General features: G+C 41.3%; 5 protein-coding genes and 1 long non-coding RNA gene across 6 annotated transcripts; 4 read left to right on the top strand and 2 right to left on the bottom strand.

Moving 5' to 3' along the window:
• Positions 1-7,063: 7,063 nt before the first annotated feature.
• On the top strand, positions 7,064-8,953 carry Or85d (Odorant receptor 85d). The gene is made up of 3 exons (XM_036817218.3): positions 7,064-8,089; positions 8,194-8,349; positions 8,410-8,953. Exons 1-3 carry the CDS (start codon positions 7,064-7,066, stop codon positions 8,464-8,466), a joined length of 1,239 nt encoding a protein of 412 aa, XP_036673113.3. The 3' UTR covers positions 8,467-8,953.
• A 6,502-nt stretch (positions 8,954-15,455) lies between these two features.
• pch2 (pachytene checkpoint 2 protein) lies at positions 15,456-17,066 on the bottom strand. The gene is made up of 3 exons (XM_065866776.2): positions 16,913-17,066; positions 16,488-16,857; positions 15,456-16,425 (listed from the first exon to the last, which is right to left on the bottom strand). The coding sequence occupies exons 1-3, from the start codon at positions 16,969-16,971 to the stop codon at positions 15,586-15,588; spliced, it is 1,269 nt and encodes a 422-aa protein (XP_065722848.2). The 5' UTR covers positions 16,972-17,066; the 3' UTR covers positions 15,456-15,585.
• A 149-nt stretch (positions 17,067-17,215) lies between these two features.
• On the bottom strand, positions 17,216-17,901 carry mRpS18A (mitochondrial ribosomal protein S18A). The gene is made up of 2 exons (XM_036817083.3): positions 17,715-17,901; positions 17,216-17,618 (listed from the first exon to the last, which is right to left on the bottom strand). Exons 1-2 carry the CDS (start codon positions 17,809-17,811, stop codon positions 17,248-17,250), a joined length of 468 nt encoding a protein of 155 aa, XP_036672978.2. The 5' UTR covers positions 17,812-17,901; the 3' UTR covers positions 17,216-17,247.
• Positions 17,902-18,009: 108 nt separating this feature from the next.
• On the top strand, positions 18,010-18,733 carry LOC118877651 (protein KRTCAP2 homolog). The gene is made up of 2 exons (XM_065866777.2): positions 18,010-18,162; positions 18,219-18,733. Exons 1-2 carry the CDS (start codon positions 18,159-18,161, stop codon positions 18,638-18,640), a joined length of 426 nt encoding a protein of 141 aa, XP_065722849.2. The 5' UTR covers positions 18,010-18,158; the 3' UTR covers positions 18,641-18,733.
• A 734-nt stretch (positions 18,734-19,467) lies between these two features.
• On the top strand, positions 19,468-24,608 carry Cenp-C (Centromeric protein-C). Its single transcript, XM_065866772.2, has 8 exons — positions 19,468-19,623; positions 19,700-20,210; positions 20,268-21,590; positions 21,668-23,291; positions 23,351-23,995; positions 24,061-24,203; positions 24,269-24,377; positions 24,437-24,608. Coding segments are annotated over exons 1-8 (4,422 nt in total). The 5' UTR covers positions 19,468-19,621; the 3' UTR covers positions 24,502-24,608.
• Positions 24,609-26,189: 1,581 nt separating this feature from the next.
• On the top strand, positions 26,190-27,072 carry LOC136117161 (uncharacterized). Its single transcript, XR_011604438.1, has 3 exons — positions 26,190-26,350; positions 26,408-26,648; positions 26,699-27,072. It is a non-coding gene; the product is annotated as an uncharacterized lncRNA (long non-coding RNA).
• The last annotated feature ends 684 nt before the right edge of the window (positions 27,073-27,756 follow it).

Here is a 27,756-nt window from a genome sequence, read left to right as displayed (position 1 = left end):
TCCATCCACCTTCCCACCCACTCCCCATAAGGGATCTCCTCAGAAGCACCCTGGCTCCAGCCCATCCACTTTGCCACCAGAGAGTGCAGGGCGTAAAAAGTGTATTCAACGCTTTAAATATGTGCAGGACAAAGTTTTGCCAGCAGGCCTAGGCCTCACCCACAGAGTGTGTTTTTTATGTCCTTTAAGGTGGACCTTGAGACTGGAGATATAGTGTTTTAAAGACCCCTAACAAATATATGTTAACAAAAACAAAAGACCTCAGAAATTTCTAATTTAAAGATGGTTTGGTTTTTATTACAGGTTTATAATCCTATTTTAATTGGCAGAATATGTAAGGCAGTTTTAAAATTTATTTTATTCCAAAGGTAAAAAAACATATGTGTTTATTATTATATGGTAATTTCTGTAGATATCCATGGTATCTATGGAGATTATAATTTTTCTGTGGTATTCATCTCATACACCAAGGGCATCCTTGGTCCATCTTAATATCCATAGAGCGCGGCAAAGCCGCTTAGCAATCTCAGTGTCGTTGCGGAAAAAGCAAGCAAAGGACAAAAACCTCAACGCGTGGCATATTAAAAGAAAAAAAAGGTAAGAACAACCCAGACACTCTCTTACACAGCTTATTCGTCTTCATTTCATCTTCAATGATGATTATGATTTAAGGTAAGTGGCCACGCCCCTTTAAACATGCATGTTTGGGTATTTATCTGCCCAACAGTCGGTACACATGTTTTAACACTCAATTACAATTTACTTTTCTCGCATCTCGTTTCGGGTGAAGTTTTATTATGCAAATGGTTGGGAAGGAAGAGTCAAAGGCAGCAGAAACGCACTTCAACCTTTGAACCGGCTGTCTGTGATTGTGGCCAGGCCGTTGAGCAGGGGGCGAAGGTTATTCGGCCCATAATTAATTACTTTGATCAGAGGGCGTTTTCAAAGGCGGTCAGTCAGTGATACTGCTGCAAAGGGCGGACAGAGGGAATGATGAGTGCAATCGAATGGTAATCGGGTTCTTGAGACACACGAAGCAATACCGGAAGACCTTTGACCCAGACGATAATCCCAACACAGAGTGGACCAACCTGTAAGGCTCCGAACCAATTAATACACCATTAAAAATTCGAAGAGGATTTCCAAAGAACATCTCGTTTGAACTTTCCTATTTATAGAAGTTTCAGTTTACACTGAACTATTATAGCTAAAACATGACGTTTTCAAGTCGAAGGATAATTCCTTGTACACACAATAATCTAAAAATAAAAAAAATTATAATACTTCCCAACCTTATAGCCCCAATGAAATTCAATATTTCCTTTTCCAGACCCTTTGGTTGCTGCTTGTATTGCCACCGCTGCCTGCGACATTGTGGCAACTGCAACTCTATTAGGATCCATCAATGTCAGCCAATTTATGCGCATATTAAAAATGCGGTCTGCCGATGACAAACACGCCAGGAGGAAGGCTCCAAGGAATAGGGAATAGTACAGAACGGCGAACCCAGAAGAGGACGCGACAAGGACTCTGGCAGGACGCACGTGGCGCTTACATTGGCAAACATATGACGATGCGCGAAATTGAGAAACTACTCGCCAACGTGACAAGAGCAGAAAGGCAAGGGGAACCTGCAGGAGAACCTGAAGGAGCCCAAGCAGGAGCTCACAGTGCCTTCTTTAAAAAGGGTTGGGGTTACACCTGGAAAAATAACCGACATAATCCATAAAGTTGTTCAGCTTAATACAAAAATTAAGCTTACATTTTGAAAATATAGTTTGAGCGATGTCTTAAAACGGATTTGATAAGATTTAGTGTTTAGAATAAAGTTTATAGGAGCATCTTAAACTAAAAGGTTTTAAGTTTAAAAAGCTTATGGATATTTGGAGTTTATAATATATTTATATAAAATAAAGTTCCTTAAATCCTACACCAATTTCTTTACGGCGTACGAAGAAAATTGCACCTAGAACGAACGGCATGTAACTTTGGCTGGCTAAAATGTAACTTTAATGCAACTCGGCAAAGGAGCTGCTGATGCGATTAGTACGTTTGTGCTGGGGGTTTTCAGGGGTTAGGGTTACCAGGACATACAAAGAGGGCGAAGCACACTCCGTTGCCAATTATGACAAATGCATGAAATCGAGTTCAAGCTGAATATCCCCATCGACGCCACGGGACACCAGTCGAATGCGAATTTCCCTCAGCTTATCGCAATGTGCAGGTGTGTCCTTCCGAAGGCTTCATGTGAATACTTCATCCTGCCGCCCCCTAAAGAGCTGAGAAAAACTACCATACCAAGACTTAATTTAATCTTCATTCGATTTTCTCTGGCGAGGCTTCCGCTTTAAAGATTATTAAGTCCAAGTCATAGGGAAGAGCAGAGGGAATGGGACAAAAACGGAGGTGGTAGTCCACAACACATATCAAAATGCAATTCATTAACTTTATAACCTCAGAAACGAGCTGACCACAGACCAATAAAACCAGAATGAAATATTTACAAAAAGGTTGCCTCTTGTCGCAAGTGCAGCCAATTTTGCTATTGAAGTCAAGCTGCGACAAATATATATGTATGCCGCCTCTATATAGACAAACATACTATTGTATATATGGTTGTAGGTATCTATAAATTTGTACGTACATGGTAGACATGGGTGGTGTGGAAAATCTTTAGGGATAAATGGGGGGGGGGGGGAGTGATATCACATCGAGTTAAACTGGAAATGACATTGCTGTCAAATGAGCCAGACAATAATGATGATTATGTGCATACCATAGAATAATTATTAATTTGCATGGCTGCTCAAGCACAAATATATGAATAAACACACACGAATTATATAACAGGTGAATTTAAATTTAAAGTGTATTTTCGATATGAGATTTCAGACCAAAGAAGTATTTAAATTGAATAAGCATTGCATATAAATACAAATAGTATTTATCTGGCAAAGTCAGAGCTGCAACTTAAATAGTTCGTATTATTTTATTGGACACCAATATATTACTAATAATTACGATGCTATTGATTGTGGTTTCTTATATGTCTGTGCATATGCTATGCTAATATAGTAATTTAGGTCAATTGTTCGAATCATACGACAAATTCCTGATTATATACCATCGGAAGGCATTGTATGTGTCTGGCACAAGTTCGGTGTTCTTTAATTTATGCAAATTTGTCCCACAGTCAGACGATGGGCTTTGTTTATCTGCCCATTGTATTTGCCCCTCAAAATGCATTCTGCACAGGCTGTGTGTGTGGGTTTGTTTAATATTTAAACAATAATTTGCTGTTCGTCTCTCGAGGGGGAAGCTGCAATAGAGAGCAGCATGTCCATGCACAAATTTGGGTCATGGTGAGCATTTGTTATGATTATTAATAATGCTACTAATGGTCTGGTTTTTGTTGCTGTACCCAATATGGGTATTAGACAAGTTCACACTGCATTTACCAGGATTTCGGAAATAAGTTGAACAAAAATACCATCGCAATGCATTGAATGACATACGGTGACACAGAGCGTATGAGCAATGTGCTTAATTTGATGGGAAAATAATTAAAGCCATTTAAGTATTAATCTTTTGCTTGCCCGACTGCACGGCTCATTGAGTGCACACATAAGTAATTTCATTCCGACTCATTATCTCGTTTGATTTGATTTGCGTTAATCAAAACATAACAAAGCTCAAAAACACACACTCCAAAGTCGTCGTCCTTTGTCTATATAGCCTGTGTCTACATGCGGCAAGGACAAACATTTTAAGGAGTCGACAGCTGGCAGACATTATAGCCCAAACACCCTTCCTCTTATGATTATAATCCCCCGGCCATTTACACGCTCAGTCAAATTCAGACCGCGTTTGCGAAATATTAACCAAATTAGTTAAATACCAGAAAAATGCATTCAAAATTGAGTTTAACCCTCAGACGTGAAAGCGCTTTCGCCCACGTAAAAGCCCAATAAACTGGGTGCGCAAAAGTTTTTTCCTGTCTCTGGAAAAAGTTTGGGTAACTGAAGGCAGACGAATGGGTTGAAATATGAAGGAACTTGTTTGGAGCGTGCCCACGTGGGGATTATTAAATCACACAAGGTGTTGCATGTCTTTCCAAGGTATATGAAGCTGGAAATAAAAGGTATTATATATTCATAGTAGCAGGAAACTTCTGGCGAAATGGTCAATTAAATAATTTGGTTACTGAGAGTATACTTTATAAACATGATATATGATCTTAAAAATATACCATGATCATTATTCTTACTAAGCCTAATCGATATATTTCAACAAGTTAGCTATAGTTTATATTTCGCAACCTCTCAAATTAGGTTTATTATGGACGCCGCGTGGAGGGGAAAAGGATACCCCTAGCATGTGTGCCCTGCCATGGAATGTGGCACACTGCCAGCAAAGGGCAATGGCAGCTAGTCGAAAAAATAATAGAAATATAGGGTGGAAAAACCAGCATGGCGATGGCGAAATAAAAAAAAACACATCGCGGCCTTATCATTGCACATTTCAGTGTTGGTGTAACAATTACGCCAAAGCCAACAACATTTGGCAAACATTCAAAAACGCCAGAAGCCAAAATATATACACGGACTCCCCTCATTTCCTCGATCGAGACCAAACCCTACCAAAAAAAAAAATGCAGCCCTTCGACCAACTCAAACTCATGCAGCGCACTGTTTTCCTGCTACAAATGTTTTTGATAATATGCAACATTGCAACAAACTAACCAACAACGAGAGAAACCAGCAAACACACACGAAAATAAATGAAAATGTTTATACTCAATGTATATGCATATACACTCGAGGTTAGAACAGTGGTATACAAAATATATTTATCAAAATAGAAATAGCTCACATTTGACATCATACATTTCAGTAATAAACCTATATTTTTTAGGGTATACGAGATTTATATAATATCCTTTAATCACAGTTATATTTTAGTAACCACAACTGTAAATATACATAGACTTATTTTTCGGATTGCCCATAATCTAACTACATTTTTTAGGCTATACAAGATCGATATAATATCTTTAAATTGCAGTTCTATTACTATAGACACATCTGTAGATATCGTATGCTATGCAAGTTACATATACACATAATTGCTTTGTTTGGGGGTCTGGAACTAAGGAGAGGGGGTGTGGAAATAGGCACACCGACCCCTTTTTTGTCTCTGGTCCTCGCCACAGATAAACCCGTCCAGAGGGGTCGGCCCCAAAAATGCAAACGGAAACTCAAGGACCTTGTTCCACAGCCAAGGGGCGCTGAGGCATCGTATGCTATATGCATGCAGATTAATCTGCATAAGTATTAGCTGGAAAACGGGTTGCCCAAAAAGCGAAAGCTGTTTTCCTGCAAATGTGAGCCGGCGTTTTGCTAAAAACTAAGCTTATAATCATAAAATGCATTTCGAAGTGTGTTATTTTAGCTTGTTTGCGCAATAATAATATGCAATTACATTACCAACCCAAAGCTGGTTTCTTGAATTTTATAAAAATTACCCTTATTTAATTTGTATTATTCAGATATAATGACGACTGTCATTCTAGTTTACTACCACAACCTTTGCAGTTTAAATCCCTCTTTATTAACTTTTTATGCCACCATCGACAATTACTGAAATAAAATAATTAAAATCAATAAAACTTCTGTAACCACAGTTTTTTCAACTTGTTTCCAATAACTTTTTCTACACATAAATCGTTGGGCCCAGGCAACCAAAAACAGTGAGCAAAAACTTAAAGTGGCAAATAGAAATACATTAAAATTGCATAACGCTGACAGTCGCCAAGGGCGGCAAGAACAATTTATTAAATTAATTTTGGTTTAACATTACAAATGCCATTAAGGAGTGAAAAATTGTGCGCCGCATGAGATAAATTTAAAATGCTAATTGCATTTGAGTATAAATCTCATATGGCAAACTACACACATGCATTCAGACAGCTGTGCGTATAAATGCTCTTCATTAACATTGCTGCGGCGAAATAGTCATGTAAATTTCATTAGGAATGCGATACGCAAATGAGGTCAGTTAGTCATAGTCAGATTCTGATTCTGATTCAGATTCAGAAATGGGATAAAGAAAGGGTTCGCCGGGCTGTCATCTCACTTGGCCCGCCTGAATCGAATTTAATTGCAAAATTCCTAGGACTTTTTGCATTAAAACAAACGAGCGAATAAACCTCCAGTGAGAAAGAATGCAAGCAAATTCAGCATTACTCCAAGGCAGCAAAACAGTTGATCCAGACATAAACTGGGTGTCATCTGCCCCAGAAGAAATGGGAATCCGAATGCATTGCAGCCGGCCAACTGGATGTGTGTGTGTAAACAGGAAATAGGCAAAAACCCAAGGACTCATGTCACTGACACACTCTCAGCCCAGCAAGTGTGTCAAGGAGCAAAAACAAGGACGAAACAAAAGCTGTGCAGGCCATAAAGAAAACACATAAATGGATCTCCAAATACTTTGAGATATCCGAACGGAAAACAAAACATCAACAATCAACGTTCAACGTTCAAAAGCGCAAAAAAAAACTTGCTCTACAGATGAAAGGAAAATAAAATTGTTTTATAAAAACCAAATGAGATAGAAAATCTTACAGAGCAATGTAAAAATATTTTACAAGATAAATAGTATCTTAATTGAACGGAATTCAGGAGTGATAAACCCAGAACAGAGGTACACTTTAAGACACCTTAGTATTAAGACATTTGTCCACTCAATTGCCCACCCTGTTTCAAACTAATCGCTGACATTTCTGAGCAACTTGGAGCCACTTAATCGTGGGAGTCATCGATTTCGAGTTAGGGGCAATTAACCACGCCCCCGGGACGACCAACTGACGGGTTCACAACGCCCTAATTGAGAGATGCTCGCCGTGTACATGCTAATCAAGTGGGTGTGTCAATTGCCCAGTGTGTGCGGCAATAGTAAATTATTAAATCATCGCTATCGTAGGGGTCTCTGGGTTCGACGCTAATTTTTGGTATAGGTATATATATGGGACCAAAGGAGCGGAAAATTGGACAATTCCAACATGGCAGCGAAGAAGCAAACTCAAGAATCCAAGAAGCAGGAGAAATCAGATCCCATTCCATTGGATGGCTTTCTAAAGTATGCAAATGTTTTCTATCTCTCAATTGGAATGCTGGCCTACGATCACAAGGATAGTGACAAAAGGAGGGAGCTCCTGCTCCACTGGATGTTCATTGGGCAGATGGTGAACCTGAATGCAGTGCTCATTTCAGAACTGATCTACGTATTCCTGGCGATCAGCAAGGGAAGCAACTTCCTGGAGGCCACCATGAATCTGTCCTTCATTGGTTTTGTGGTCGTTGGGGATCTAAAGATCTGGCACATTTGGCATCAGCGAAAGAGACTCACCCAAGTGGTTAACGAACTGGAGAACTTACATCCAGAACGCTTGGATCAGCAGGAGCCATATAATATCGAGTATCACCTAAATGGCTATAGCCGTTATAGCAAATTTTACTTTGGCATGCACTTGGTGCTGATCTGGACCTATAACCTCTACTGGGCGGTCTACTATCTGGTCTGCGATTTCTGGCTGGGAGTACGTACATTTGAGAGGATGCTGCCCTACTACTGCTGGGTGCCCTGGGATTGGAGTTCAGGGTTTAGCTATTACCTGATGTATATCTCGCAGAACTTGGCTGGACAGGCCTGTCTCTCGGGTCAGCTGGCAGCGGATATGTTGATGTGCGCCTTGGTTACCCTGGTGGTGATGCACTTCATCCGCCTTTCCGGGCACATCCAGGGGCATGTGACGGGAATTCTATCGCCACAGCGGGACTTGGAGTTCATCCAAGCGGTGGTGGCCTATCACCAGAGATTACTGCACCTCTGCCAGGACATCAACGAGATCTTCGGGGTATCGCTGCTGTGCAACTTCGTGTCCTCATCCTTCATCATCTGCTTCGTGGGATTCCAGATGACCATCGGTGGCAAGATCGACAACCTGGTGATGCTCGTCCTGTTTCTTTTCTGCGCCATGGTTCAGGTCTTTATGATAGCCACACATGCCCAGCGGCTCATCGATGCGGTGAGTTCGATATTAGTTTCAATACTTAATGCATGTCTGATTTAAATTATCCTTATTCCTTAATATTATATAGAGAAAATTATATTATTAATATATAATTTCAGAGTGAGCAGATTGGACAAGCAGTCTACAATCACGACTGGTTCTATGCAGATTTACGTTACCGTAAGATGCTAGTTCTGATCGTTAAGAGGGCCCAACAACCCAGTCGCCTAAAGGCCACAATATTCCTCAATGTCTCACTGGTCACCGTATCGGATGTAAATTTGGTAAACTTCCCCTTTAATCAGTATTAGTTTCAATTAGTTAATTTATTTTAGCTGCTACAACTATCCTACAAATTCTTCGCCCTCCTGCGCACAATGTATAGTACCTGAAGTGGATGCCTTTTCTGATTATGGCCACAATTCAACGGCCAACATCATGTGGCAGTGACATTGTGTGGTCAGAAGGAGCAAATCATCGCTGGCCAATAACTTACGCCAGTTGCCGCACAGAGTTGTGGTTTTTAATTAAAGTAGTAGCTCAAATGATTAGCGCGAATCGCAGGTCACGGAACAAATCGAAGGGCGGTCAACTAACCGCAGTAGCAATGATTAATTATCGCCATTTCGCTTGCACAAAGGGCCAATTTCAGATGCCAGACAAAGCACTGGTGCTTTTAGAATTAGCGACTCCGCCAAGCTCTTGCTCCCCAAAAATCACCTGGCACAAACGATTGGCCACCCAGTGACCAATTTAATTAAAGATTCCCCAATCCTTCCTGTGCTTGAACTTGCTAACATGCTGCACTATCAGGGATGCAAAACGGAAATGGGCAAACGTGGGTTGATGAATTAATAGTTCATCAACGGGAAAACCTTAGCAAAGAACTGAGTTACCATCTTTTGTATCTATGAAGTACTTTTTTAAAGTAACCACTGGGATAAGAAAGTAAATTGTTAAACCCCCTTTGAAACTTGCCTAAGTTTCTACTAACTTTATATAATATAATTCATAAATCTTATAAGTTAGTTGAGATTGGTGTAAGTGTCATAAGGTGTAGTTGCTTGAAAATCATTGCAATATCCCCAAATTTACCAAAAACACTTACTACGTTATTTTTAGACCCTTTTAGTATCCAGCCCTGTTTCAAATCAATCACATAATAGCCATTTAGGCACGCCTCTTGACCTTATGCAGCACTTAAAAGTAATTTCGAGATATCTTTCCGCCCAGCGAAGTGGCTGGCAAATTGCATTTTTTATGAATATTTAATTGAAAAGTTGACACAAACAGACAACAGTCGGTGGATTTGCGGAACGGGAGGTTGGGCTAGGGCCAGGCTAATTACATTTCTACGGCTGTCTGCTGATAGATGCGAACGGGCACGGACGGGTCCAACCTGCCAGTCAGATGGATGGCAAAATTGAAGAATTTTTTCAATTAAAATTACTAAAAACGAGCAGGGAAAAGAAGTCGGCTCACGACCAAATGGAAATCAAATTGGGAACAGTCTGTAGAGGATGAGATCTAAACAGGAAGAAAATTGTGTTTAGATGCATATAATTATCGATACCCATGTGGGTTCTGGAAATACCAGAAATTTAGATCCCTGATCTGTTTAAAAATTAGAAAAGTTCACTATTAGCTTTGCTTTAAATAATAAAAACTAAAAAAAATCACATCGAAAATACATCACATCTATGGATATTTTTATGCATTTAACTTATGGTAAAACATTTAACTTGTTTATTCCAAAAGTCAAAAGTTGTGTTATATATATAGCAATTGTTGTTGAACATTGTAATATTTTTTCCAGTGCCAAATTTAGGCGAGGTCCTTAGGAACCTCTCCAATATAATTAGAAATAACGCGCGTCACGAACTTGACTTTGCCAGTGTGAATGTAAAATCGGTCGAGGATGCGGATGTCGATGCCTATGGAAATTGGCGTGGAGTGGATGGCCGGCTCATTGCCACGGAAATGGCCAAATAGTTTCGACTAATTTCATTTGCGTTTGCAGTTTTCACTTGCCAAAGTTGTGCGAGCAAAAAGTTTCCTTTCGACTGTCATTCCCAGTTCACTGGTCCCTCATTCTGCAGCAAATAGTTAAAAAGGGTTCTGAAATGGGTGGTAAACCGCAGGCATTCTTAGGGGGTGCCAAAACCGCCATTAATCAGTGTAATTGCAGCGACACAGAAAGGTGGGTTGACCTAACCACCTCGGCTAATTAGAGGGCAATGCAGGTGAGCAATTCTTACAACAAAGGTCCTTTCTGCCACAAAATGTTTCATATGTAGGATATAAATAACAAGAATTAGAACTATAGTAAATATGTTTAATATTACACACTGAATTCGAAGACTTAACTCTCTTTCAAAAGAATATATTTTAAATTAAAGAGGACATTGTATTTTATTTAAACTTCCTTCAAGTTGTGTCAGTTTTTATTCTTGTTTGCGTGGGCCTCATTCAATCTATATTTATACATACATTGTCGAACTCAAATAAATTAATTCGCGAACCCAACTTTGGACGTACTTTGTGTGTGTGTTTCTTCTTCGCGAAAAAGAAACCCAATGGGTCTGCAAGTCGGAGAAATATTGGCTTTTAAAAATGTCAATATACCAAGCAGCGTGCGCTGATTTGGCAAGAAAATTGCAATTGCAACCAACTTTTTTGCGTTCAGTTGCGTTGCTCGTTGAGAAATTGTATTTCGTTTCATCAAATGAAGAGAAATCGTACATTTTTATATGGCCAGTAGAATGGGGATGCTGCAGGACATAAAGGAGGGGTGCAGGGAAATAGAGTTGGCTGCCATTGTCCAGAGTTTGGCGCCACAGTAGCTGCTCCTTCTTCTTGGCCAGATTTATCCTGGACAAGGGTTTCCAAGGGGTGCGGATCAGGAAGCACGTCACTTTGGCTGTTATTGAATTTGACATATTTCCGCACAGTGTGTGTTGGTTCGAGTGTGCGCCACAGTCGGACCTCGGAAATTGAAGAACTTAAGAAGTGACAACGAAAAATTTGCTAGATACATATTACGTATACATACTAAGAGAGATTTGAGCCGCAAACAATTTGAGGACTCACACTTTAATATCGGAACTAAAGCACCCAAACTAATGGCCTTTAAATACGATTCTGGGTCACCTTTTCTATAAGTAATAATAAAAAAAAATTAAAATATATTTTTTAAAGTTATCCCATTTTAAAATCGGGATTTTTGTGTTTATAGACTATGAATATGCTTTTTCTGGGTCACCTGGTATCCGAAAAGATTTATTAACAATGGTTATAAACCATGGATATGCATTTCTGGGTCACCTTTTTTGAGAAATCGAATTGGAGAATCGGATTTGGACGAGTGCCCACTGTACTGGTGCACCCGTATGTGTGAGAGTTGCGCCGGCCAAGGGATTAGCGTCATTGCCATTTTTGGCGTATTTCTCATGTGCCCTAAGCTCGCTAGTCGGATGTGACCCCGGCCACGCCTCCTTTTCCTACTCCTATTCGAGCCGCCCTTGCACTGCATTTTAGTCGTCTTGTGGGTGTGCCTCTGTGTGTATTTGTCAATTTTCACTCACTTCATTTAAGTAAACACATTTGCTGCATTTCATATTTCCAGTCACGTTCTAAGCATAAATAACACACACAGAAACGCCGCCATACAAATGTAAACTCGAGTTTAACTGGTTCCCAGTTTTATATTCGCAAATTTTAGTCAAGTGTTGGAACTATAGTTTAGGACCTATTTTCGTTTATAGATCTTGAGATATTGGATCTATCTCATTCTACTAAAATCTACCTTCAGTATTGAAATCTAAGACATAAACTTAAAAGAAAACTTGATTTTTTCGAGGACAATAGATTGGTTTTCATTTAAAATAATTTCTAAGGTACCAATTTATATCCTTTTCGTTTTGAGAACATTTGCTACGTGCGTGCTTTAGTCCGTGTAGTTCCTTGGGTTGACTTCGTTTACTTGACGGTGGTTCTCGTGGATTGAAAAGAGAAACCCAACATCTAATACTAAAGTTATGTACTTGTTGTGAACCGAGAGTGTCGGGTCTGTTTACAATCTATTTTCATACACCCTGCGATAGTATCCGACTCTTCCTAACCATATTTTTGCATAAAAGTGAACTTTGAAAATATTAAAACCGCGTGTCGGTGGCTGCTGAAATTGAATTTAGGACTATCTTGTGCTGCTATCCATTTTCGGATATTGTGCGGCTAGCTCGGGTTTATTCGCCATATTTTCCATATTTATTTTGGCCGAAAGTTGGCAAAGAAAATTCTTGGCCAAAGATACATAATTAACGACCCCTTTTTTCAATAACTAAACAATTTCGCGTTTCCTTTAGCCGATAATATTTTTGCAGCGGCTGCAATTTGTGGGCAAACGAGGGGTTGGATATTGGAATATGCGAAATCGATGTTTTCTGGCGCCAGGCCCACCACAAAAATTTAAATTAAATCTAAGCTGCGTCGAACTTTAATATAAATAACATTAAACGGGTTTAAATAATTCATTAATGTGCTTCTTTTTAAATTAACATATCTTCCAAAAATATTATTAACATATCAAAAAGCTAACAGAAAAGTTGTCTGGCATTAATTAAAAAAATTCCACTACATTTTTGTGAGGCCATTAAATTAAATAATATTGCTTTTTTTGCACATAATTTACAATGTATTCATAATTTTAATTAATTTTTTTGCGATTAAATCACATTAATATTTATTGTGTTAATTGATTTTTTATGGATATTTAGCATTGCTAAATTTTGATTTATTGCAATAAAAAATTCAGTGAATTGAGATTTGCCGTAGGTTAACCATTTTCAAATTCAAACCACAAGTAAATAATCAAACTCAAAAACATATTGTTCATCCAAGGTAATTAATTAACTAACAAAATCGAATAGTTAATGAAATGTTTATTTGCATTTTGATCAGAGAAAGGGACCCAAAGTAGAACTTATCTTTCTGCTTTACAAATACTCCGTCCAGAATTAATTGCCTTACAAACAGCAATTTATACCCCTATGAAATATTAATCCAGACTTACAGCAATCACAAATTCTCAATCCCATTGTAAGCCCAGGTATTTTGTGCAAATGTAAATAGGCAAGTGCTTCCGTTTTTAGTTTTCCAATTTCAGACAGAGCTTGGGCCAATATTAAAGCATTTACCACTGCTCGGATGGAAATTTAAATTTCTTAACGCCGCAAAACGGTAAGCTTACAAATCCAAACAATAAACAAGAAACAATTGCTCCCAAGCAACAATAACAGGAGCAACAACAATATCGGCAGCAGTCGCATTGGATAACAATGGGAATTTTCCATATTGCTGAAATGCAATTGCAAAATGCTGCTTACAGGCTTCGCACACACACACACAGAGCAAGGAAAACATAAATAAACGTAACCATCAATGGTTCAATTCTCCATGCAACTGCATGATTGTGCGGGGGAGGAACTTCCGGAGGGTCTGTTCCGGGGGGTTCCAGAAGGATGCTACATGGTACATTTTGGGGAACTGCAATCGACCGAAAAATGTTATATATTTATATTGAGCTTTATGCGGAATCGCTCTACTCAAAGAAGAAAACATGCTACCATTATACAGCCTTTCTATATATTTCTATACTAGATAACCATTAGTTTTCCATCAAGGGTTCGAAATTGAACTACAGTTCCTAGTAAATATCTTTAAATTTAAAAATCAATTAGAATTTACCTTCAATTTGAAGCCCTCTATAATGTTAGACTGCTGATATCCTGCAGCATAGAATGGCGATGATTTTGGATGTTTATTTACCTCTTTGTACTTGTATTCAATTGTTGGCACAGACAAAACCAGCAGACGGAGAGCAAAATGGTACCAGGCAAAACCCAATGGATGCCGCATTCAAAGCCCATTTGAACATAGCTGGAATCGTAGTCCTTGCTGCTGAAATAAAACGTTAAACAATAAATATAGATACTTGTAACACACGAGTGGAACAGACAAACAACGCGTTCTACCATAGAATGTAAAAATCAACAACCGAATGCCAGATGAGTTGGAAACTTTTCTCGCCTCAAGGATACGATTTCCCCTATTTTAAAATGATTTAAAAAGGGTATATCTGAACTAGGTCAACAAACTTCCTTTATCATTAAAAACCTAATTTATCTCTCCGAATATATGTGACAAGTATAAAAATAAAGAAAGCTATCCTAACTCTTAATATATTAAGTAGTGCTTTTCAGGTTATTTTTGCCGTCTCCCATTTAGATACTGAGGTGGTTCCGTAACCATGTGGCTAATAAACCCCGTATATTTTATATGCCCGGGCAGGAGGACAATGGGCGGAATCACCCATGAGGATGGCATCACATTTTCATCAACAGGAATCTGTTTTATCGCACTCCCCCACTCCGAATAGCACATCTACATTTTATTAGCCTTGCAGCTATTCGTTCACATAATTCGATGGCGCCCCTACTTGTCTATTTTTACTGTCTTTCGGTTTATTGATGCCACCTATCCCCAGACTCCTTACTGCTTGCTTCATTGAGCAAATCCAATGGTGGGTATTTGTCCTGATTTAATTAAAGCCACCCAACAACAACACCGCTTTGAGGACCGAGGGAGTATTTACACCCTCATGAGTCTTACTTATATGAATTTAAATAAATATTGAATCTGTGTTCTTATAAACCCATTTAGAAACACTGACTTTAATGTAATTACCATACCTTTGATAGCACCTTCCAGTTATTTCATTTTTAGTTGGATTTTATCATTACCAAGGAATTAAAAGTCCTTTTCAACCAAACATAAGGTTCAGTGTGCGGACAAAATGGCATCTATTTTATGGGGAAATTCAATCAGGCTGTTGGATTTACACTCCACCCTTTAGATTCCCATATTTTCCGACTAAGCTAATGCAACGACTGCAATTGACTGAGTGGCTTCAAAACGGATGATACGGATCAACAGGCAGCATCAACACAGAATCAAATCGTCAAAAAATTTGATTAGTCGTCACTTGCCCCCCTGCAATAACTTGGTGTCCTTAACCACCAAACTCACCCCTTCATCCTGCAGGAGTGCCACCAGCATCCAATAGCTTCGATTTGTGCCGGACTTGAGAGTGCTCCTACACTCGAATGTGAAGGACAGGACAGGCAAGGCAAAAGTGCTGAGATTGCGTAGGGTCCGATGTCCGTGCATATCGATGTGGATGTTGGAAAGGGCAGTGGATGTGGATGTGGGGGCTTGCAAGCAAATAACAAGATTTCACGCTTGATTTTCACATCAAAAGCCGGATAAAGAAATGGGGAAAATCTCTGTGTCGTGTGCAAATGAAACGAGGCAGCAAACAGAATAGGGATTGGACCCGTGCCTCTGCTCCGGATTGTTTTTCATAGCAGCAAATTGAAGTTTACAAAGTATCGCATTTGATGGACTTAGAATAGGTGTAGTAAATGCATTTTTTCGTGAGCTTTGCTGTTCCTTTAGAGCTCCTCCAAGGACTCGATTTTCAAGAGGCGTTGTTCGGCCAAATGCTGCTCCAAAGCCTCCAGCATGGCGTCTAGAAAGTCAGACAGGCTGATCTTCTGGTCCAGTTCGAAGAGATCGCTGCTGGTGTACTGGGCATGTGCCAAAAGAGGCAGCTTTCGCAGCGTACGGCCACTTAGTCCAATGCTCCGCTCAGCCAATTGGGTCAGAAGTCCCTCCTCGGCGTCCTCCGCCTCCAAGGCCTCGCGCTGCAGAACTCTTGCCGTCATAAGCTCAGCCAGCATGCCCTTGTATATGGCTCGAATAGCGGGCATACCGGGGTACCCAATAAACAGCCGCATGTCGGCGCGATCCAGGAAGGCCAGGTCAATGCTTTGAGCCAGATTGGAGGTGGCCAGGATGAGTACGTTGGGACAGGCCTTGATGTCATCCAGCTGAGTCAGCACCGCGTTCACCACCCGCATGGCATCTCTGGGCTCGTTACTAGACATGGCACTCCTGGCGTAGGCCAGTGACTCCACCTCGTCAATAAGAACGCAGACCAGATTATTGCGATCCGCCACTAGTTCCGAGATCTTCGAGAACAGGCGCGCCACCAGTTTGCCACTCTCCGAGAACCACTTAGAGAACAGGCTGTGGCTGTTGATCTCCACCAGGTGGGTGTACGCATAGCTTCCTTGGGTCCGAATGGCCAACTTCTGGGCCAAGGCCTTGCAAAGGCTCGTCTTTCCCGTTCCCGGTGGTCCATGGAGCAGTAGCAGTCGGTTGCAGGCGATCACATTCATGTCTACGCGGTGCTGCGAGAACGTGAGTGCCGACAGGGCAAATTTCAGGAGCTGGAGAAGATTTGTAAAATTGATTCATGCTGGTATCTATATACACTTAAAGCTCCCCTTACCTTCTCCTTTAGACCGGTCTCGTAGATGAGGTTCTCCCACAGGCCCACAAACTGAACGGCTGGCAGGAGGACATGATTGGCCGAAACGACGCTGTCGATGTCATCCGAGTCCCCACTACCTCCCGCTGGGAAAAGTCCACCAGTTGCCTCCACCCGCTGGGTCATATAGAAATGGAAGCGGTACTTGATCTCGGTGTTCTGCCATGCCTGGCCGTCGCCGTTGTCGCGCTCCAGGAGCACGCTCTCCAAGTATTGACGCTGAATTTGAATGATGTCCGGCACGAATGCCAAATTTCTGGGTAAACTGCTGGCCGAATGAAAATAAGCCAACAAGGCCCGCTCTAGACTGTTGCGAATTTCACTAAGTCGACTGCAAAAAGGTTTGTAATTAAATATTATTCCATTATAAAACAGGCTGTACTTACAATTCGTTTTTTACGCGAACTTCCACATGAACCGTGCCGCTATTGCTCAAAAAACTCATTGTGCAAGGAAAGAAGCTTTGAAAAATTGCGGGAACAAAGAAATTATAAACAAAGTGACGCTATCAGTGTGGCCAAATTGGATTAGCTAAAAAATCCAGCACACTTTGTTTTTAAATTTAAAAACAATTCTTTTTAGTTGTAATTATAAATGGCCTTATTTTACATTACTCGATTTAAAACCATAATAACACATGAACTCCCAGAGAATTTAAGGCCAGTTGTAATCCTAATCAACTGAAGAAGTACCTCTATTAACACATTTATTGCATTTAACACTAGTATTTAATTGTGGACTCCAGGAAGTACTTGTTGAACTTGCGCCAACCGAATCGCTTCTTGGGATCCTTTTTGCTCCACTCGGGCGCCAGGTTGGGCATCAGTCCCGCCTTCTGGGCCATGGTCACCAGGGTGCCCATCTTCTTCTGCTGCCGGTGGCACAATCCGGTGATCCGCCTGGGCAGCATGCAGCCGTCGGAGCGGACGTACTGCGACAGGATAAGCACATCCGTGTGCTTGATGTCCAGGCCCAGAGTGCACTCCGGGCAGAATTTGGTCTGGCAGGCGGATTTGAGCATGAGGTCGGCACGCGGTGACTCCACATTAACGCCCTCGAAGATCTTCACATTATTCTCTTGCTTCTCCTGGACTGGAAGTGGTATTTAAAGCAAGAAATCCATTAGTTTTTGTACTATTTCTCTTCGGAGGGGTTATGAAACACCCCATGGAGGTCTGTGGAACTCACTTTCTTTTATCTGCCTGGGCGTTGTGGTGGCCACGCCGCGCACTTGAATGATGGAACTCCCGATTGTCCTGGTGGCTACTTTCAGCAGGGAAGACATCTTGAGGGTGTCTTTTATTTATAATTTATAAAAATTGTGCTTAAATGCAATGTTATTGCTCGGTGTACCATTCACCACGAAAGCCGCAGCCTTGCCACATCAAGTCAATAATCGTTTAAATGTATCGATAGTGGGGAAAATATTTAAAGTTTAATTTTAGATTAATGACAAGGTACGTTTGATGTTTAATATTTTCTATCTCGCTAATGATATGGCAAATTATTTTTAAACATTCCTTATAAAATGGATAGCATAGTAAAAGTATCGATAATAACAAACAAATAGCTGCAAGGGTATCGATATTTAACACGTACATGAAAGACGCCGGCTGGTAGAAAAAAGAAAATATGTGTAAGCAAATGCAGGGAAATAGCTGCCAACAGAAACCAAAACCCGATCCTTTCCAGCCGCCTCGATGAGCAGCAAGAGCACCCTGGTGTCCTCCATTATCTCGGGACTCCTGAGCGTCGTCCTCTTCGCCACACTGCGATTCTGCTCGGACTGGTTTAACGACTCGCAGCTGAAGGTGCTTTTGGGCGGATACCTCTTCTCCTGGCTGTTCATCCTAAGCCTCACATGCGTCTCCAACGCGGAGATGATAATATTTGGCCAGGACTTCCAGGCCAAGCTGCTGCCGGAGATCCTCTTTTGCCTCTCACTCACTGTGGCCGCCGCGGGAATCGTGCATCGCGTATGCGCCACCACCAGTGTCCTGTTCTCCATGGTTGGTCTCTACTTCCTGAACAGGATCTCCACAAAGTACTACTCCATCCAGGTGCCCACGGTGGATGCTCCTGCGGCGAGGAAGGGCGGCAAGAAGTTCAAATGATCACACTGAATCTCTAACCTGGACCATATGTGCTGACTTAAACATTCGAATAACTATAAAACACATTAATAAATAACACACTCTTATAACCTATGCCGTGATGTCGTTGCCCGCCTTCGGGGCTGCTTCGTTGCCCTTCTCGGAAGTGCATTCGTTACCCTTCTCCGTGAAGTAGACCAGAATGTTGTGGTCCATAAAGTCATTCTGCATCTAAATTTAAAGGATAATTAGTACCTCAATCCCTGCCTTACCATTAGACCTTGTCTGCGCTGGAGATCCCTGTGCTTCTCCTCGAGCCGATCACGCAGGGTCTTAAACCCTGAAAATCTGATAATTTAGCTTTAAAAGTTTTTCTATGTCAACAAAACACCGCCATTTCAATATTTAGTATTTTTAGCCGGAAAATACGGTATTTAAGACGTTGCCAGAGGGTCGAAATGTGAATTAATAAATAAACAATACGCTTTCTTGAAATCAAATGACATCAGACTAAATTTAACTTTGAATATTGTTAACAATCTAAGCTTAACACGTTTTTATATACATGTTTTATAGTGTTAATTAAACATTCCAATTGGAAATCATGGATTTTTGAAGACTTTTTATAACGACTAACACTTTGTTAATAATTTTAAACAAATTAAAACTGTTTAAAATGTAATTATTTGTTTTAAAAATAGTTTCGATTTTTTAGATACATATGTAATATTTATTAAACTGCCAATGAAAATGAAAACAGGTACGTTTTAGCTATTTATAGCTACTTTTAACTGTTTTTTTAAATGTTGGACAGCCCTGTCAGTTCAACAATCTGGCAACACCGGACTTAGGCGCGTCTTTAAAGGTTTCTGGCAACACCAATAGAATAGCGTCGCATCTTTTGATTAATTTAGAATTTTTGTGTGAAATTAGTGAAATAAGTTGTGTTTAAGTGTAGTAATTTATGCAAGAAGCGTCAGAGGTCAAGTGACCATAGCCAAAATGTAAGATGGCGATCATGGGTTACAGGAGACCATGCAGAAAATCATACTAACGCGGAGTACACCCAACTATTTTCAGGTCGAAGCCCCAGAATGATGACACTCTGGAGCTGGACGAGATCCTCAGCCAGCCGGTAAAGGACAAGGAGCGCTTCGCCGCCTTCATGCTGCGCAAGTTGGCCGAGAACAAGCCGCCACAGAACGGCAATCTCTTTGGTAACTTCAAGCTCGACTTTGACTTGGATTTTGAGGCGCCACTCATCAAGAAGACCAAGCCCAAGGCCAAGGTACCAGAAGTACAGCCTACAGTACTGCGGGAGTTGACCACTACATCCGATGCCGCCCCCGAGCAACCCAATAAGCCGCCTGTGGACCAGGCATCCAATGAGAATCAGCCGCCGCCCAACACCTCGCCCACTTTGTCGCCCAATCATCGACGATCCTTGCGCCGCAGCGGAAATATTCCGGGCTCCGACAAGCTACGCCGACATGCCATCCGCCGGCGATCCCGAAGCTGCGGACGCCAACTGCTCCCTGAGTTCGAAGAGGCCATCAACTTGACCCGCAGCCTATCCAGTCCCGTAAATTTTGTAGGTGCCACACATCTCCAGAAAAGGGTTAATCTTATCTAAAATCGAATCTTTTAGGTCCCAGAAATAAGCAGCACACCCTGCGCAGAGAAACCTAAACAGGATGATGCGAAAACTGCCGGAAACCCAGCAGACAAACAAAAAGAGCCAGTTGAAAAGCCGGCGGTGCAGCCCGAGAAGCCAGCAGAAAAGCCAGCGGAAAAATCTCTACCGCCAGAGGTGAAGTCCCCCTCCAGGACATCCATTCTCGCCGCTGAAATTGAACAAATCTGCAAGGAACGGCAGAATTCCTTTTACAACAATGTCCTGCAGCTGGAATATACTGGTCGGGCACCGTACTCGCGTCCCTCGACCCCGCCTTCACAATCTGTGGCAAGTTTGCGACGTACTTACACCATGGAAAAAGGTCCAGCTCCGGGACAGTTGCTGCTTTCACCTTCTAATCGCTGTGAATCAATCATCAAATCACCAGTGGTGAAGTTAAAGCGTACGAATCAAGAAGTAACAGTGCCCGACACACCACAACGACCGAGTCATGAACCTACCTGGCAATCGCAGCCACAACCGGAGTTCGTGGTGCCGGAAACTCAGCCACAGGATCTGGGAGACCTGGTCCAGACTCTGTCGCGGAATGCCAGCGGCCCAATTGTGGTGATAAACACAACGAATCCAAATCAGAGTGTAAGGCGGAATTCTGTCCAGGTAGAAACTCCTCCGACATCTCCACTCAGGTCATTTTCCCAACCGGTATCTTCCGCTACAAACTTTGAAGCCGCTCCTTCCCCGAAACCGAAAGACCAAACTTTGCCGGTCGTAGAAAATGTAGACGCCATTATGACCGACGACGAAAGTGACGAACAGCCTAGCTCAGCGGCATTGAATCTAGCCCCGCCGGGCGGCAACACAACTCGCCAGCGACGCTTGCGCAATAGCAATCGGGTTCGAGTTACTGCCGAAACTAAGGAGAGTTCCATGCACCTGCTTAACCTACACCGGTCGGACAATGCAAAGAAGACTAGGCCCCGTATGACAACAGTACCGCTGAACAAGGCCCCCAGTGCTCCCATTAATGGCGAGCAGTTCGCCAACGAACTGGCCCGCATGAGCAACTATGAGATTTTGGATCTGCGCAAGCGCATCTCGGACGAGGTGGTTCCTTTAAATGGGCACAAGCGCCGTTCGGAGATGCTTATTCAGCAGGAACTGATGCGGAGAAATATGATGGACGAGCGCGACGGATTGCCCAGGAAACCATCCTCTGATTCCGATTCAGAGGAGGAGTATTTGCAGGTTACGCGAAGAACCCGTAGTAATATAAGAAGAAGCAGTGAACGATCGAAGAGGGGCCGACCGCGCTCTAACCGACGGGATCCTCCAATGGTGAGTTGTCTTAGGAAATAAATAAATGAAGCATAAATGAAGTTCATTAAAATATCCCTCTCGATTTTACTCTGCAGACGACGGAGCTAAAGAACTATTTGGGCCTCTCCAATACTATGGAAATTCGACGGAAATTGTCCAGGGAAGGCAAACGAAGTCTTTACACAAAGGGAGACTCGAACGTTGAAGATTATGATTCGTCATCGCCGGTTAAGCTGCCAAGGCTGAGTAAAAGTATTCAAATTGTTCCGCCTCCTCCCGCTTCTCTGCGCTATTCGCAATCGATGCAAAATCTGCGCCGCAGCACTAGATTCGATTTCGATGATGTCGTGATGGCTGCTCCTCCAGAGTTTCATAATACAGGGAACAATGATAGCATTGAAATTGCACCACCGCCTCCAGAGTATTTAGTAAATACACAAAACAGAAGCACAATTGGACGAAAAAGTCAAAAAGACAATCTGGTTCCTCCTCCACCGGAGTACAATGAACAAAGTAAAGACGATGAGCAACCAAGAATTGGCACAGCCAGACCATCACAGCAGTCGATTCGACGAAAGACGAAAGTGAACGAGCTGGTTCCACCTCCATTTGAATATATTGAACAACAGGAGAACGAAGGAGTCGAGGAACAAAATGGAAATGACGAAACATCAAAAAAACCGGAGCTTAGTTTGCAGCCAAGACAGAGTGGACAAAAGACTAAAAAAGACTCAGTGGTACCACCTCCACTTGAATATATTAACCCACCGGAAAACGAAGATGAAGAGGAACAGGATCGTAACGATGAGCCACCAAGGAAGTCGCTGAAAAATACAAGAAAAACTGCTGAGTACAACACGACGAATCGGGATATGGAGGACAAACTAGAACATAATGAACCACCGGAGCCCCTGGAAAATGGCAACGGCGACAGCCGGAGGTTGAGGAGAACAAGAACAAAATCAGACAACCTTAAGCCAAGTGTACAAAAGGCGAGGAAGAGCGGAGTCGTTCCATCTCCAAACACTGCGGACGATGTCGAAGACGAGGAACGGGTTTCCAGTGAAGATCAAGTGATAAAGTCGCGGGGCAGTGGCAAAGAATCTCAGAAGAAAAAACTTTCTAAAACAAAGACGCAGCAGGATGAAGTGGTACCACTTACATTAGAATGTATTGAAGGTCCCAATGATGTAGCTCCGGAATCGACACCAAGTGCCAGTGAAACTTCATCTAGCAAAAAGAAACGTAATCATCAAATTGTATCAAGAAGCCAAGAGGTTGATCAGTTACCCAATCTGTCATCTAAGTCCCATAATCTCTCAAATAACCGCAAAAGACCTGGAGCTGATGAAGAAATAAACGCTGATCCAACCACACAAGAGAAAGAAATTATCGAGAAATCGGAACAAATGGAATCCCTACGCGTAAACACTCCCACTCCTCCGCCAGCTCCAAAGTCAAGTGATGTGAGCAGCAAAAATCTGCCTGTCCATGAGGCATCTATGGACGAAGATGATGTGCCCAGCACAAGTCGAGCGGCTCTGGAAGCTCTGCATCGTAGTCAAAGAATGGAAAAGAATCAGTCAAAAGATGTTTCGAACGATGATGTGGTGTTTAAGAAACCAGTGGCACCGGCACCACGTGCGAGATACAAGAAACACAAGTCTGAGGTAGACAAGTTAAAGCTGTCGAAAGTTCCGGTGAATTTGGACGATACCTGTGAGTATATATACTGATGTTAAGATTTTATAGCTCTATTTATATTTTCTGCTCATTAGCCGGCATTAGGCGTTCCAAGCGAGGTCAAGTGCCACTTCAGATGAGTTGGTGCCATACTATGGATCCTACGCAGTTTGGCTTCATGCGTGACATCGCACAGCCTCCTAGCCAAAACTCGAAAGGTAAAAAAGCAAATTTGAGTAAAACGAAGAAAGCCAGTGTCGAAAAAACGAAGAAAGCTACGGAAGACAAGTTATTGGTTAGCCGGGGACCATTGTGCAGCAGTACCCCACGAAATGCCGAAAAAGGGCCAGAGGCAATACCGGACTCGGAATCTCTTGGCATCAGTCCCTTGGCGTGGGAGGATACGGCGCCAGCGGCGGTGCAAACAGTGGTTGAAAAGGTTGCCAAGAAAAGAGGGCGACCCAAGAGGCAAGCGCAAGTTATGCAAACTGAAACACAGTCTGAGCCAGATGCTGAGCCGGAAGAGGCCATGGCGTCTTGCGTAACTCCCTTCAGAAACGATCACGACCCGGAAACGGAGCCGGAGCCCGAGCCCGACCCCGACCCAGAGCCCAATGTGCCACCGGCAACTCCTCTCAGAGACGAGCAGGAGGAAGCCTCCATTCAGCTCATGCACTGGCTCCGAGGCGTTCGCGATTTCCAACCTACTCCTGGCATGTCGGATGAAAACGCGAGTGTCTGTAAGTATACATAATTGCCATTATGGTAAATATATTTAATAGCAATTATGTTCTTGTCCTTGCAGCTACTGCAAATGAATTGGTTTTCACCCAGGTAGATGGCATTGACTACGCTTTCTACAATACGAAGGAAAAGGCAACGTTGGGCTATATGCGATTCCAGCCCCACCAGACTCGCAACAAAAAGCGCGCCAAAGTCCATCCTCTGGTGAGTAGTAAAGAGGTTTCTTCAATTTCTAGCTTTCAGTTTTATGAACCTATTACGTTTTTTAGAAATTCATTGTGCAATTTGGAGAGTTTGCCGTGCAGACCCAGTCCGAAGGCGAAGAGGAGGAAGTGCATGCTACTCTACGTGTTGGCGACATGATAGAAATAGATAAGGGTAAGATTTTACAGCAGTAACCTACTATAGAGAGTACTCATACATTTTTATCTTTTTAGGCACCAAATATAGTATTCAAAACGCGATAGACGACGTGAGTGTCCTAATGGTTATACGCAGTTAATTTTGGATTTATGATTTGAAAACTTGGAAGTAAGCTGAGTTATATTTTTTACGTTTTCATCGCAGAAAAGAAAAATAATAAAGTGTTGTTTTGTTAAAAAGATTAAATGTTTCTTTAAAAATATTTTTAAAAGTTCTTTGGAATATGTTTCAAGCTTTACAAAGTCAATCGCGCAAATAAAAATCCTATCCATTGTCTCCGTGACTTGGGAGTGAGTCTTGGTACGATTTTCAAGTCTAAGCTGCTCAGAATTTCAAGTTCATTTAATTTCCATTTTCTTTGAAATTCCCAAGTTTCTCGCCGTAGATGTAGAAGCCATTGGAGACTTCAAAAGCGAAACGGCAGACAGGCGTAACAACGCCAGAAAGAACAAACAAGCAGCCAACTCAACACCGCATGCAACTTTCGAAACATTTTGCACGTCTGCTTTGTATGGCAATTTTGAAAAAAAGCACACACAATAAACACACGCAGCAGGAACACAAACATAAATTCTAAAAAAGTAAATTAAATCAACAGAAACTTTTCCGGCAGGTGTGCTTGTCCTTGTGCCCGTGCCTGCATCCCCATCGTGGCTAGGAGCAGCATTTAAAATTAACACAACACCACCTGACATTCATTACAAGCCTTTGATCATCGCACGCGCCACTCTCGATTCCGAGCTCCGATAAAAATACACTAAGAGTAAAATTTAATTTGTAAAAATATTTTAAAATATGTATAACGCTTGAAAGACAAATATACAATCGAATTTGTCATCCGAGTTACGAAAATATTGCACTTAAAAAACACAAATCAAAAAAAGTAATTATTTTCGGTCTCTTTCCTTAGATATTTATTTAATAACCATAAAAAAATGTGTGTGTAGTTTATAAAACAATTTAAAAACGTTTATATGTTCAACTTATGAATAATAATAACAAAATAGATATGAAATGTTAAACTTTTTTATTTTATTTATTATTTACCTATGTATCTATTATTTAACATATTTTTTCCGAGTGACGAATGACAATCGGAATTCCTCAGGAATCGTCCAGGTGTGAGCGGGTTGAAATCGACAGCTGGACTCCACGCCCACCGCCAAGTGCAGCTCGTGCATGCCAATCAGCGGGATACCTGTAGTGTTCCTTTGAAGTCCTGCAGAAGTTCTGTGGAACGGCTGCTTTACGAACAATGTGGGGAAAGACATCCTAACAGGTGGACACACATAGGTGCCTGGTTAGCTGGATGCCCAACCAGTTGCTCCTTTTGCACGTTCAATTTCCATTTACTTGACGGCAGGAGTCTACAACACCCCTGTAGGCATGCCAACAGCGAGGACAAACATTCACATACGACACAAAGGAAAAAAACTGGATCTTTTGGTAGCCTTAAATGTTCAAGGTGGAAGTATACTGAGCTGACAAAATGTTGTAATAAAAAACTTTAATATTATTATCGCTAAAAAATAATAGTAACCTTATATTTTTGTATTTTAAAGAGGTCGTTATAATATATATATATATATAAATATATACCCTCAAGTGAGTTTTATAGAATCCTTTTTAAATCCTTATATAACTGAAATTAGTTTCGGTGTACTTGCACTTTGGTACTATCTCAAAGGGGGTTCCGTATTTATTTGGAACTGGTGGTCAGACACTTTTTCCACTTAATTTTAGTACAAAAGAGTGTCTGCACAAGCTGGGTCTACTATATGTACTATACTATATGTGGTCAATATATTTGCAGTTTAACAAACTGCTTAAATTAAGAAATACGTGTCCTAAATTGGTAGACATGTCACTAAAGAAAGTGACGAGGCCTAGGATAACCACATTCAAGTTCCGGTTTAGATTAAATTCAGGTATGGATGTGGGTGCGATTCAATTAGTCGTAATTCAAGGTGTTCACTTCTTGGCAGGCTCTCTTGTTTTTGACCATGAGGTGCCATAAATTTTGTTTTCTATGTGAAAAAACTCACCGACTGAAGTGCTTTGGGTCAGAGTCTGCTTCCAAAGTCTATACTGACCCCATTCATCTTGCTCTTGGCATTGTTTTCTGTGGCGCTGAAAGGAGATATCTGTTATCAAGTATACGCCGGGTATGGCCAGCCCATCGGTGAAAAAAGGTGCTCATGCATATTTAAAAAGTTCTCGACGTGAGTATGTGGTTTTTTTGTTGGGCGGTGTCAACAAATCCAGTTTATAGGTAGCTAAGAACCCAGACATTGCTCGGATCGGTTCACATGCATTTGCATTACGGACAAGAGTCACAAAAGTTTTTTTCTTGTTTCTCGTGTGACTGCCAAATAAATAGACCCATATCAAAATTTAATTTTGCCGAGGGTCAGCCGTGTATACTGAATGGAGTTGTGCGTACACAGACAGGCATCCACAAATATAAAAATATCCCTCTGCCCGGTTGTGTACATATTTCTTCATTTATTTGGGCCTTAAAGAGCTGACCACAGGGAATTGGTTAAACATAAATTCTTATTTAATTGCTTGCCTTGCATTCGTTATGGACCGCAAAACATTTGCGGAAATGGTTTGCTTAAAATATAACACAGAATTTATAATATGTTAATGAGCCATATTTTCAATAAAAAATCTGTAAAAATATAATATTGAGAATATTTAATAATTTAAATTTTGTTCTTAGTTAAAATTCTTTTTTTATGATTTTTTTGTCAGTCCGTTAAACGATCTTATAATTACTCATTAATTAAAATCAGTTCATAATTAAGTGCTTTTTGAAAAGCTTCTTAAGCTTTAATAATATACATCAAATTATCATTTCATTAATTGCTCTAATGGATAAATCATTTCTCATAAATGGAACGAGGTATACAAAAAATGGAATTTTATGTGCATAATTAAGTAGGCATGGTTAATTGGACATTTCATTATTTTAATCACCTGTGCTTGATTTGCTTCAAAAAGTGTAGCTGGACGGTCAATGCCAAAGCATTTTTGTATATATTTTATTTTATTTAAATAAATGCTTACTCATATTTTGGCCAAGTTGCCGCCACAGAAGCCACAGTCACTAAATCGACCACATAATCTGACTACGTGTGACATTTTCTTCTTGGCAATCGCTCGGATTTTGCGTGCCTCGCCAGCTTTTGCACATGGAACACACAAACGCTAATTAACAGCAGCTGCAACGCTCATTGCATTTGCGGTTGATTAAAGCATTGTGTCCAGCATCAGTTCCCTCGCAAAAATTCTAAATCTATGCCAGTGCCAGTCCACCGGTCAGTCTGCG

Source organism: Drosophila suzukii, chromosome 3 (genome assembly GCF_043229965.1).
Source record: "Drosophila suzukii chromosome 3, CBGP_Dsuzu_IsoJpt1.0, whole genome shotgun sequence".
NCBI classification, from domain to species: domain Eukaryota; kingdom Metazoa; phylum Arthropoda; class Insecta; order Diptera; family Drosophilidae; genus Drosophila; species Drosophila suzukii.
The sequence above is the reverse complement of the archived record's forward strand: the minus strand, read 5'-3'. Positions and strand labels throughout refer to the sequence as shown.

What these genes read in the sequence shown, in the direction of transcription:
- Or85d (XM_036817218.3), top strand. Translation starts at nt 7,064, where the DNA reads ATGGCAGCGAAGAAGCAAACTCAAGAATCCAAGAAGCAGGAGAAATCA. An exon ending in CCCAGCGGCTCATCGATGCG is followed by an intron (nt 8,090 to 8,193) that starts GTGAGTTCGATA and finishes ATATAATTTCAG; the next exon opens with AGTGAGCAGATTGGACAAGC. An exon ending in CACTGGTCACCGTATCGGAT is followed by an intron (nt 8,350 to 8,409) that starts GTAAATTTGGTA and finishes AATTTATTTTAG; the next exon opens with CTGCTACAACTATCCTACAA.
- pch2 (XM_065866776.2), bottom strand. Translation starts at nt 16,971, where the DNA reads ATGAGTTTTTTGAGCAATAGCGGCACGGTTCATGTGGAAGTTCGCGTA. An exon ending in GTTCGCGTAAAAAACGAATT is followed by an intron (nt 16,858 to 16,912) that starts GTAAGTACAGCC and finishes ACCTTTTTGCAG; the next exon opens with TCGACTTAGTGAAATTCGCA. An exon ending in AGACCGGTCTAAAGGAGAAG is followed by an intron (nt 16,426 to 16,487) that starts GTAAGGGGAGCT and finishes AATCTTCTCCAG; the next exon opens with CTCCTGAAATTTGCCCTGTC.
- mRpS18A (XM_036817083.3), bottom strand. Translation starts at nt 17,811, where the DNA reads ATGTCTTCCCTGCTGAAAGTAGCCACCAGGACAATCGGGAGTTCCATC. An exon ending in GCCCAGGCAGATAAAAGAAA is followed by an intron (nt 17,619 to 17,714) that starts GTGAGTTCCACA and finishes TACCACTTCCAG; the next exon opens with TCCAGGAGAAGCAAGAGAAT.
- Cenp-C (XM_065866772.2), top strand. An exon ending in TATCCAGTCCCGTAAATTTT is followed by an intron (nt 20,211 to 20,267) that starts GTAGGTGCCACA and finishes CGAATCTTTTAG; the next exon opens with GTCCCAGAAATAAGCAGCAC. An exon ending in GGTGAATTTGGACGATACCT is followed by an intron (nt 23,292 to 23,350) that starts GTGAGTATATAT and finishes TCTGCTCATTAG; the next exon opens with CCGGCATTAGGCGTTCCAAG.